At 40.5% G+C, this 12,441-nt stretch overlaps 1 protein-coding gene and 1 pseudogene across 2 annotated transcripts in view; one reads left to right on the plus strand and one right to left on the minus strand.

Annotated features, from left to right (window-relative positions):
• The window catches only part of ZZEF1 (zinc finger ZZ-type and EF-hand domain containing 1), a 122,792-nt gene that overhangs the window by 102,866 nt on the left and 7,485 nt on the right, over window positions 1-12,441 (minus strand). For both annotated transcript variants that reach the window (XM_075994227.1, XM_075994226.1), the window contains exon 2: window positions 3,290-3,434. In XM_075994227.1, coding sequence (XP_075850342.1) covers window positions 3,290-3,434 — 145 coding nt within the window. The remainder of the gene's footprint in view (window positions 1-3,289; window positions 3,435-12,441) is intronic.
• LOC142862233 (uncharacterized) lies at window positions 5,272-5,338 on the plus strand (annotated as a pseudogene).

Consider the following 12,441-nt stretch of genomic DNA (forward strand, 5'->3'; position numbering starts at 1 on the left):
TAGCACAACAAAGTGATTATAATTAATAAATTAGGGTGTACTTTAAAATAACTAAAAGTAGAATTTGAATGTCCCTAACACAAAGAAATGTTAAATGCCTGAGGTGATAGATACTCCAATTACCCTGATTTGATAATTCACATTGTATGCTGCTATCAAAATATTACATATACCCTATAAGGATATATAACTATTATGTACCCATAATTAAAAATTAAAAGTAAAAAAATAAAAAACTATCTAATGAATTATAGCATACATAACAAAAAATACATATATTATAATTGTATCGCTCAATGAATTTTCACAAACTGAACACACTTGTGTAATCAGCACCCAGATCAAGACTCCATTAGTCCCTAGATGAAGTTGTTTTTAATAGTAAAACAAACAGATACATTAGAACAGAATGAAACTCTGCGTTGATTTTGAAGATAAAACATGAGGCTGAGAAGAAACTCTGCACTCAAGACAGTCCATTTTAGCCAAACCCTCTACCCAAACTCTGGAGACATCTAATTTCTAAAAACTCAAAAGTCTATACAGGGGGCAGGAGGGGGGAGGTGGTAGGGGGGTGGTGAAAAAAAAAGTCTATGCAATCCCTTCCCCCTCCTTTCACAGTTTTTTCTTAGCAGACTCCACAGTAATACCTAAGCCGCACATTTATGCCACTGCTGCACTGATTTTCTCTGCTCAGAACCCATGTCAAAAATTAGACTGGTTCTTGTAATGAGAAAAGTGTTTTCATAGGCTGAAATGTTTGATAAATTCACTTAACATTAGATAAATGAATTCAGTTTAACGAATTTAGTAAAGGTGCTGTCTCTCTTTTAAACTCTTAAGCACAAGTACAAAGGGATACAAAAGGAACTAGTTTTAGTGTGGGAGGAGGTTAGAAAGAGGGACTAAGAAACTATGAAATTCCACCACTGAGATGACCTCAGCTTACAAAGGTTCATCCTAAGACTGATAATTCAATGCTTTTAAATTGGGTGTTGATGGCAAATTTTGAACAGAAAGTCCTAAGTCATGAGCCTGCTATGTAATTGCCTTGGGATTTGGACCGTGGCTTTTTCTCAACCCAATCTCCCCTCACCACAGCTACTCAGCACAAAAGTGCACTAAATATTATCTGTTGATGGACTCCCTGGTTATCTACCCCTATCCTTTCCTCCTCCAAAATCTCTTCGATGTGTCCAAATAAAGCTCCTGATGCCATTCACATGCTGATAATGCAAAGGCAGGGGCAATATATAAATGCTAAGATATAAATTAGGTAAACATAATCCAAAGTATAATTTTGATTGCCATGAGACTAGGAAAAAAGTTAATATACATATAATGCTGTATAAAAATCAATTAAAGACAACTTGAGGAAGAATAGAAATACATATTCTTCATTAAGATACAAAAACCATCCTTCCCTAGTTTGACACATCATCACTCAGCAGTAAGCTGCAGCAATCAGATATACATTTATGCACCTGTCAAAACTATTTTGTCAGCCGGGTACAGTGGTTCACACCTGTAATCTTAGCACTCTGGGAGGCCCAGGCAGGAGGATTACTCGAGGTCAGGAGTTCGAAACCAGCCTGAGCAAAAGCTACCCCGTCTCTACTATAAATAGAAAGAAATTAATTGGCCAACTAAAAATATATAGAAAAAATTAGCTGGGCATGGTGGCACATGCCTGTAGTCCCAGCTACTCGGGAGGCTGAGGTAGAAGGATTGCTTGAGCCCAGGAGTCTGAGGTTGCTGTGAGCTAGGCTGATGCCTCAGCACTCACTCTAGCCTGGGCAACAAAGCAAGACTCCGTCTCAAAAAAAAACAACAAAAAAAACCTATTTTGCCTCTGTTGCTGCCCTAACAACTTTGTTATGACAAGCGCACAAAGCAGGGAAAGTTCTTAGGTAAGATGAACTGAGACTAAAAAGAGTTTTTTCCCTTTCAAACACAATTCTCACTGGAAAAAAAGTGCAATTTTATTATGATTCTGTCTTTACATAAATCTGAGCCCCTTAAGGAAATCATACAAAAATTTAGGCCAAGTTTTTTCATATGTACAATGCAAAATAAACATTGTTTAATTTCAAGCTATTTTTATATCTACTTAGACTTTAAAGTATAGCAGTCCTCCCTTGTCCATGGTCTCAGTTACCCGAGGTCAACTGCGGTCCAAAAATAGATGAGTATGGTACAATAAGATATTTAGAGACAGACACCACATTCACACAACTTTTATTATAGTATGCTGTTATAATTGCTCTATTTTATTATCAGTTATTGTTAATTACTTACTGTGCCTAATCTATAAATTAAACTTTATCATAGGCATATATGCATAAAAAATATTATATATTTTTGGTTCAGTACTATCTGTGGTTTCAGGCATCCACTGGAGGTCTTAGAATATATTTCCCACAGATAAGGGAGGACTACTGTAATAGCTTTCTTAAAAAAAAAAGTGCTTACCATGTGCCAAAAAAAAAAAAAAGATGCCAAATGTAAAGGCACAGCAAAAATAAGAATGTCCCTGCCCTCATGGAGCTCATAGTAGAAGAGTGAAGAGAGACATTTAACAAGTAATTGAATAATCAGTTAATCAGTTACAATGGTAATATGTTGTAAAAAAGAAACCACAGGATGCTAAGATAAGACACAATATGGCCATGGAAGGCTTCTTAACAGAGCAAATTAAAGAGATCCACTGGCAGTGCATCACACCTGCAATCCTAGCACTCTGGGAGGCTGAGGCGGGAGGATCACTTGAGGTCAGGGGTTCAAGACTAGCCTGGGTCAAAGCTAGACCCTGTCCTTACTAAAAATAGAAAAAATTAGCTGGGCAACTAAAATTAGAAAAAATTGGCCAGATGTGGTGGTGCACGCCTGTAGTCCCAGCTACTTGGGAGGCTGAGGCAAGAGGATCGCTTGAGCCCAGGAGCTTGAGAGTGCTGTGAGCTAGGCTAATGCCACAGCACTCTACCCCTGGGCAATACAGCGAGACTCTGTCTCAAAAAAAGAAAGAAAGAAAGAGATCCACTAATGAAGGCAGCCTCATCACAAAGGTTCATAAAAACATAGAACTGCTCAGCCATTACTGTATTAGCGAAGGAAAGAGACCGATTACACTGAATGCTAATTCAGACCATGTGTCTAATGAACACTGTTGGGGGAGTTTACTTCATGGTACCAACAAGCTTACTTAATTTCAACCTATAGTACAGCAAAGTTCATTTTGGTTCTAAGAGAGCACTCTTAAGTGCATGGCACACAGATGTGAGAGCCTTACCTGGAACAAGAGAACAGGCTTGTAGTTGTCTGATGATGTGGCTCAGCTCCCCTTGAAGATTAGCTCCACTGGAATTCTTGAGGGCCTCCAGCATGTTCTCAGCATCGACTGTTCCATCACCCTCGGCATCAAACTGGGCAAAGGCCTACAAGATAAGAAATGAGAGGAAATCAGGGCTGTTCCAAATAATTTTTTTTTTTAACAATTCTTAAGACCAATGATTTTTCCTTTCTTTTTCATTTTGGTTGCAAGGAGAAGAGCTCACCTATATCATTCAAAAAATAAATAAATTCAGGATAATAACTCACTGTGCTTTGTAGGATGTATACATAAAAGTACACATGTATAAACACTTTTATCATCTCATCTCTCTCCCAAGACAGTAATTTCTCTTTCTTCCAAATAATTTCAGAAGAAAGCCACCACTGCAAATTTTTCAACTGGGAGCAAAGTGTCAAAATATAAAGCAAGAATCAGAAAAAACTGGCTCAGAGTAGTACCTCAGGTTTAGCAGGGCTTTTTCTTTTAAACACTCTTTGGACACAGAGCTAATCTGGTTTATCTGTCTCCACAGCCTTGTTTTCACTAATCTTTAACCATAATCTAACTTGCCCCTTGCCCATCTTGGGCCATCTGGGGAGCCTGGTACAGCATGGAATTTGGTTTGAACCCTGCTGTCACTAATCAGCTGTGTGATTTCACATAAGTTTCTTTACCTCTATAAGCCTCAGCTTCTTGAGCTGAATGATGGAACAAATACTGCAGAGCTCTTAGGCTGCTGCAAGGGTTAAGTAACATTTGAACAAAGCCCAATACAGTGAAAGTACATTAGCAGTGCAAACAGTGTTCCCCTTCTCCTTTCTAATCTGCAACCTCAGGTGTCCCTGACCCCAGCTGCCCCTGCTCCCAGATTGCGACCCCTCCCTCATCAACGGCTTCCATCCTCCTGCTGATATACTCACTCACAGACCTCCCTCACCAGGAAATACTTCAGGAATCTCCTAGCCTCCCTTCTAAGTTAATTTCTCTTTTTTCTAAAACTACTGCCCCTTTTCCTTATTTCTCTCTCCCGCGAAATATGAAACTATCCCAGTGAGGTTTCATGACTGGCTTATATATGCCTATTTCCATCACAGACTTCTGAACAATGCAGTGTTTAATAGGAACAAATGCAAACTTCTGTACATGGATCTAAAAACCATGAGCATAAATGCAACGTGAGGGACAGAGAGCTTAGAAGCAGTATGGGAAAGATCATAGCATTCTTTTGCCCCAACCTGACAAGACTTCCAAAAAGTTAACAGGATCAAAGACTACACTAATTAAGGTATAATATTCAAAAGGAGAGGAGACATCTTGTTCTTCTCTGACCAGACTCAATCAGGAAAGCTGAGTTTACTTTTGAAGCTACACACCAAAAGGAAGTGAACAGAAGAGATCAAAGGAAAAGACAATGATGGAGAGAAGACTAGAGACTGTGCCCTGCAGGGGACAGCTGAAGGACCATGGGATTTTCAGTGCAGAGAAAAGAGGACTGGCAGTAACAGAGTCCTTCTCTTTAAATATCTGACAGGCTGTAATGGAAAGGAGAGAAGCAGCAGTTACAATTAAGGTCATTAGAAATTAGAGGAAAACGCTCGTCAGAAAGATGTATTTGTTATCAGAGGAGTACAAAAATGGGCTAGGAGGCTCTGGGTAAGGAATGCCTACCATATCTCTCAAGGCTTCAGAGCAACAGCCAGACAACCAGCCATCTGTAGTGTTCAAAGAAGTCACACTGAACACATGCATTTACCTCTGTTCCCTCCCCAAATCCCACTGAGACACTATTATAAAGAAATTTGTTGTGTGTTTTTTGAAAACAAAGACAAAGAGAATGTAAGATTATGCAACAACTATAACATTTTGGAAGCTGGGAAGCAGATGGACAAGTAGTACTGAGCTGGTTAACCCAAAAAAGTGGAATCCTAAGCTGGGAGTGTAGCTTTGTGCAGTGGCAGTATCATAGCCAATGAGGTTTACTTGAGGTGTGATTATTGCTAATTGACACTAAGCTGGGAGCGGACAAAGCTGAAGAAGCAAGCTGCTTTATACTGCAGGGCTCCAAAACACTTAGGAGTTGGCAGCCACAGATACTGCTGAAAGGGGAAGTAATTAGTGAAGTCTGTTTTAAAAAGCATTTAGAACTGACTAGATAAATGCTAATCTTAAGGAGTCAGTGGGTTTCTTGTTTTGTTTTTGAGGGGAAAAGGGTGATATCAGTATTGCACATGTTTTTTTAAAGAGTTCTTTTTGGCTGGGCACGGTGGCTCATGCCTGTAATCCTAGCACCTTGGGAGGCTGAGGCAGGAGGATCACTTGAGCCTAAGAATTTGAGGCCAGTCTGAGCAAAAGCGAGACCCTGTCTCTACTAAAAGTAGAAAAATTAGCCAGGCGTAGTGGTGTGCACCTATAATCTCAGCTACTTCAGAGGCTGAAGCAAGAGGATTGCTTGGGCCCAGGAGTTTGAGGCTGCAGTGAGCTATGATCACAGGACTGCACTCTAGCCTGGGTGACAGAGCAAGACTCTATCTCAAAAAAAAAATTCTTTTTTACAGAGATACATAATAAAATGTTTATGGATGAAATGATATGATGTCAAGATTTCCTTCAAAATAATTTGAATGGGGGTATAAGAAAGTAGGTGAAGGCCGGGCCCGGTGGCTCACGCCTGTAATCCTAGCACTCTGGGAGGCCGAGGTGGGCGGATTGCTCGAGGTCAGGAGTTCGAAGCCAACCTGAGCAAGAGCGAGACCTCTTTTCTACTATAAATAGAAAGAAATTAATTGGCCAACTAATATATATAGAAAAAATTAGCCGGGCATGGTGGCGCATGCCTATAGTACCAGCTACTCGGGAGGCTGAGGCAGCAGGATTGCTTGAGCCCAGGAGTTTGAGGTTGCTGTGAGCTAGGCTGACGCCACGGCACTCACTCTAGCCTGGGCAACAAAGCGAACCTCTGTCTCAAAAAAAAAAAAAAAAAAAAAAAAGAAAGAAAGTAGGTGGGATTTAGATCATATAAAATTGGCCTTGCATTGGTAATAGTTGAAACTGGCTAATAGGTACATGGGAGCTCATTCTACTCTTATCTCTTACTTTATTATGTTTAAACTTTTCCACTAAAAACATTCCGACTCCCCTCCCGAATCTTGGCAAAAGCCTGGGCATTGATTCTCTAGAGAGAGCCACAGCTGAAAGTGTGAAGACCATACTGAAAATGGGGGTATTTATGCTTACCTGCTAAATATTTAACACTCAAATTTACCCAGGGCTCCTAGAATGCTGGCAGCCAGCCTCTCACCCTGCTATGCAGGAGAGTGAAGAGTCTTCTCTGGGAACCTTATAGCCCAATGGAATATATCTACAGACACTGACATTGGGGATATGCATCGCCCAAGAAAAGGCCCAGCCAATTCATCTTAATGTGAACAAGCCAGACATATAGAGCATCCAGCCTTTTAGTCCCCCATTCTTCAATGAGAGGACGGACAGCCCAGGACCACGAGACATTTGAGGAAAGTCGTTCTTTCTTTTTGAGACAGGGTCTTGCTTTGTTGCCCAGGCTACAATGCAGTAGTGTCATCATAGCTCACTGCAATCTCAAATTCCTGGGTTCAAGCTATCCTCCTGCTTCAGCCTCCCAAGCAGCTCGGCCAACAGGCATTCGCCACCATACCAGACCAATTTTTCTATTTTTTTGTAAAGATGGGGGTCTCACCATGTTGCTTAGGCCGGTCTCGAACTCCCAGCCTCATTTGATTCTCCTGCCTCAGCCTTCCAAAGTGCTAGGATTACAGACATAAGCCAAAGTGTCTTGCTTAAAAGATATTTTTAATACCAGTTTTACTGAGGTATGTAATTCACATACCATAAAATTCACCCTTTTAAAGTATACAATTCAGCAGGTCTTAGTATATTCAGAGTTGTGCAATCACCACCACTGTTACCTAATATATAAAAAATACATTGTAACCATGGACGAACAGGATACTATTACTAAAAACAAGATATTGAGAAAATTTTTAAAAATCTCTTGAAAACTAAAATATCACAACAAAATGAAAATCTCAACAGAAAGGCTGGAACATAAAGTTGCCTCAAGTGCCCAGAAAGTAGGGCACAGAGACAAAATGACGGAAACTGGGAGAGAAAAGAGAAGGAAAATCAGGAGACTAGTCTAGGAAGTCCAACATCCAAATGACATGAGTTCCAGAATAAAGGAATACAGAAAATGTAAAGGAGGAAATCACAATTGTTATGATTCAAGATAATTTCCCCAAACTGAAGGTCATAAGTTTTGAGACTGAAGGGGCTGAATCCCCCACACAATGGATAAAGTGCATCATAATCACAATTTTGTAATGGGGGTGTGTGTGTGAGGAGAAGTTCCTACTTCCAGGGAGAAGGAACATTTCCATGTGAAAGGTCAAGAATTAGAATGGGACTTGCTCAGCTATCACAGTGGAAGCCAAAGGCAATGGGAGCAGTGCCTCCACCATTCTGGGTTGGGGACTAGGAGACTCTTTTCTAACCCAGTCCATCATCTCAGAGAGCAGAACAAAGACATTCTTACATATGCAAGGTTCTCAAAAAATAAATTATAAAACTTAATCGTCCCTTTTTCAGAAGGCTACTAGAGGATGTGGCAACCAGAATGAAGAAACATGCTAAGTAAGGGCAAGAATGGGATCCAACCAAGAAAGTGAATCCCCAGGAAGACAGAGATTCTAAGGTGACACCTGCACAGCGGACCTAGAGAATAACGAGTACAGATTAAAGCAATCAGAAGGCTCTGGAAAATATTTCTTGAAGAAGATAAAATTGATAGAATACCTATGTGTTTGAACATATTGAGTATTTGTGGTAGAGGAGATTTAGACAACTGGCAGAGAATATGGGATTAAATTAATGATAAAAGACATAGAAAACTGGCCGGGCGCAGTGGCTTACACCTGTAATCCTAGCACTCTGGGAGGCTGAGGCGAGAGGATTGCACAAGGTCAGGAGTTCAAGACCAGACTGAGCAAGAGTGAGACCCGTCTCTACTAAAAATAGAAATTAAATTAATTGGCCAACTAAAAACATATAGAAAAAAATTAGCCAGGCATGGTGGTGCATGCCTGTAGTCCCAGCTACTCGGGAGGCTGAGGCAGAAGGATCGCTTGAGTTTGAGATTGCTGTGAGCTACGCTGACGCCATGGCACTCTAGCCTGGCCAACAGAGCAAGACTCTGTCTCAAAGAAAAAAAAAAAAAAGAACTGCTATAGTTTAGGTGTTTGTCCCTCAAACCTCATGTTGAAATTTAAGCCTCAATGTCAGAGGTGGGGCCTAATGGGAGGTGTTTGGGACATGGGGACGGATCCCTCATGAATGACTTGGTGCGGTCCTTGGGGTAATGAGTGAGTTCTCACTCTATTTGTTCCCATGAGAGCTGGTTATTATTAAATACAAGGAGCCTGGCACCTCTTTCCTCTCCCTCTTGCTTCCTCTCTTGCCATTTGATCTCTGCACATACCAGCTCCCCCTTTCCCTCTTCCTTTTCTACCACGAGTGGGAGCAGCCTGAAGCCCTCACCAGAAGCAGACGCTGGCACCTTATTTCTTGTACAGCCTGTAGAACCTCTAGTCTTTACAAATTACCTCTTTTCTTTATCAATTACCCAGACTCAGGTATTCCTTTATAACAATATAAATAGACTAACACACCAACCATAAAAGATTTCTGGGATAACTGAATAACTCTGAATATGGACTAGGTATCAGATTAAACAGAAATGGTATTCACATGGAAAGATGAAGATCATTAACTGAAAACAGTAGATTACAAAAGATTATTAGAGAATGATATCGTTAGTTTGAAGAAAAAACATATATGCACTTCCCATATTGGTTTAAAGAATATATATGTATATGCATAAAAAAGACCTGAAATAAACGTTACGATTTTAATAGTGGTCATGTGATGTTTTGTATTTTCTTATTTTTGCTTATATTTATTTTTAATCTTCTGCAAACTATAAATGTCGCTATTGTTATAGTAAAGAGGAATTTTTAAATTTTGTATTAAAAGGGAATTTATAATAAAGGGGAACTTTAAGTTCAACTCAAATATAAAAGGTAGAACCATGGATGAGGAAGGAGGTGGCACAGAGCAACAGTCTCTACCTGCCCTGAGGTCTCACAGTGTGAATATCATGGTACCAGATGGTAGCTACTTCCCAACTTTATCACATTTAGCATACTGAGAAAATAATAATATTTGTATGACTCAAAATCTGAGGGCATTAGCACAGCTATAATCCATTCAGTTGGAAATGACATATGGATTGGGAAACTCTGAATTAGTATTTGAGCACTCATAAATTCCAGGCACTATGCAAAGCATTTTATTTGTATAATACCAACTTATTCCTCATAACAGTAATAGTACTATTAACTTCCCTGTTTTATTGTTGTACAGGGAGGTCAGATAACTTGCCCAAGGTCACACAGTATTTGAATCCAAGACTCCAGAGTTCATGTTCTTTACCACAACTCCATTCTCCTTCCTTTGACCAGAACCCTGGAGTTCTTTGCAGTCTGGAGACCCAGTCATCAAAACTTCTCTTCGCTCCATCACTTTCCTTCATCTATAAAACTTGCTCTCAGCGTCTTCTGCCCAGGTTAACTTACATCAACCCTAGAAGTAAGACTCGTTCTCTCTAAATCTCCAGGCAGCATTCAAGTCCTGCTTCCACCAAAGCTTCCACACTTGAAGTGCTACCTGCACCTCCAAATGCTATATGGTCTGCAACTTCCCACACAACTCCTGCCACGTGCTGTTAATAAAAAGTCTACTTAAGAAAGGCTCTAAAAATAGCGACTTTTAAAAATTTTTAACGGATTCTGTTGATCTTTCAATAGTTAAGGAATATGATAAAAGGAATTTTCAAACAAAGGAAAAAAAAACACATTTTGGCAAAGAAAAAAAATCACAACAGCTTTGCTAACAGCTTTACCAAATAAATATGTAACTTCCTAACACTCAGAAATTGTTCTTAAAGAAATGTTCAGCCTTAACGGTCTAACACTTTCCATCTAGCTTGTTTCACGGACTCCACAGAAGACAGTTCATTCATGTACTCATTCGACACTAACTGATAGGCGGCCATTATGTAGACACATGACCCTGTGCTCGGCTCTGTGGATATAAAGATGAACAGGGCATATGTTCATCTTGTCCTCCAAAAACCTCGCAGCCTAGAAGACAGACATGTAAACCAACAGCAGCAATGTAATAGGTGTGACAATTATAATAACAGAAGCAACAGCATAAGTTACTATAATAGCTAATATTTATTTAGCACCAGACAGAGTGCTAAACAATTCACACAGATCAACTCATACTTTCTACAACAACCTTAATGGTAGGTATTGCCTTTTTACTAGTAGGAACAGAGAGGTTAAGTATTTTGTTCAAGGCCACATGGTTAGTACTGGCAAGTGGTGGAGCTTGGATGTGTTTCTGGACCCCACACTATCAAACATTATGCCACGCGCCGACAACACTCCAGAGACCAGACGCCTAGGAGCGGGAGGGATATACAGGTAAAATGGCCCAGAGAAACAAACCTTCAGCGAAGCTTTAACGTATAATGAGAAGTATGAAAGCATACAGAGAGGGGGAGGCCATCCCAGCTAGAGGGGACAGAGTGTAGGAACAGTGCATGGCAGATTGTGGGAACTATAACCTGCCTGGTATGACTGGAAAGGAGGCAGAGGTGGGTGATGAAGAGATGGATAGAGGTCAGAATAGATACAGCCTGGCAGACCAGGCTGAGGAGCTCAGACATTACAGTAAGTGCACCATGAGGTCGCTGGAGAATATTAACGACAGAGGAGACTGATCATCCCAGATCTTATATAAGCTCTCATACTGGAATGGACCTACAAATCTCTTATAATATGTGCCTCTGTGCTGCCCGAACCCCTCTCTAGTGTCTCTGCAAGTGGTCAGCCACCTTCCATGGCACACATCAGTGATGAGAAGCTCATCTCCTCTGAACAGTTCTGACAGCAATAACTCTCTTCCCTATGGTGAATGGAAAAGAGCCATTCAGAACACATCTGCTCCCTCTGCCCCAGGACAGTCTGCAGATCACTGATAATGATGATCAGGTCCTCTGAGTTTCCCCCAAACCCTCCTCCCTTCCTTCAACCAGTTCTCCATTTGGTATGGTCTTAGTCTCATTCCCATCCTGGTTGTCCCCTTTGGGACCCTCCAGTTTGCAAATAAACCTCAGAGCAGTGCTTCTCAAGTTTTATTGGCTGATCACTATAAGAAATACATTTTGCATCATGACTCAGTATATGTATAATTGATATAAAAGTTTCATGAAACAATGCAATACTCTCTCTCATCAGATACAATGTACTCTGATATTTTCTATCCCATTCTATTATGTTTCATTTTTTAACATGCAAGTTAAATTTTCTGTAAAAGGAAAATCTACATTTTCTGCCTGTTCAGAACTGTTGAACAGCAGTTACTCTTAAGTGTACACTTTGATGTTTTTTAAACTGTTTTCCTTAAAGCTGAAAATATTGACAAATGGAAATGGTTATTAGTGTTTCTAAATCAAAAAAGAGTTGCTTTCTTGAGGAAAGCAAGCTCTCTTAAATAAAAATTTTTTAGAAAAGGTTAAGACTTACTAAATAGATTTCTAACCCTGTAAAGGCACAGTTGCCTTGGAATGTGGGGCCCCAAACTCAATACTTTAGGTACAGTCTAATGGTGCAAAGTAGAGTAAGTCTACCTTTGCCTCTCTAAAAACAGAACAATATCCCCTTATTTCCATGAAGGCAACACCCTTCTCCATGCTGATGGCAACCTCATCTGCCACACCCTTCCCCTTCCTCCCCTGATTCAGGCCTCTCCCTATAACACCCTCCCACCATAAGCCCTGTCATCCACCCGATAACTATTCAGGCAGCCCCCAAGTGCAGGCACTATGTGAGGCACCACGTGGGAGAGAAAACGTATAACAGTGCCAGACTAAGAGAGGAAACCTGGATTCGAGTATGGTGCCAGATTTACCACTAACTCTGTGAGACCTGGACAAGATTCTTGGCCTC

Source organism: Microcebus murinus, chromosome 18, assembly GCF_040939455.1.
Source record: "Microcebus murinus isolate Inina chromosome 18, M.murinus_Inina_mat1.0, whole genome shotgun sequence".
Taxonomy (NCBI): Eukaryota; Metazoa; Chordata; class Mammalia; order Primates; family Cheirogaleidae; genus Microcebus; species Microcebus murinus.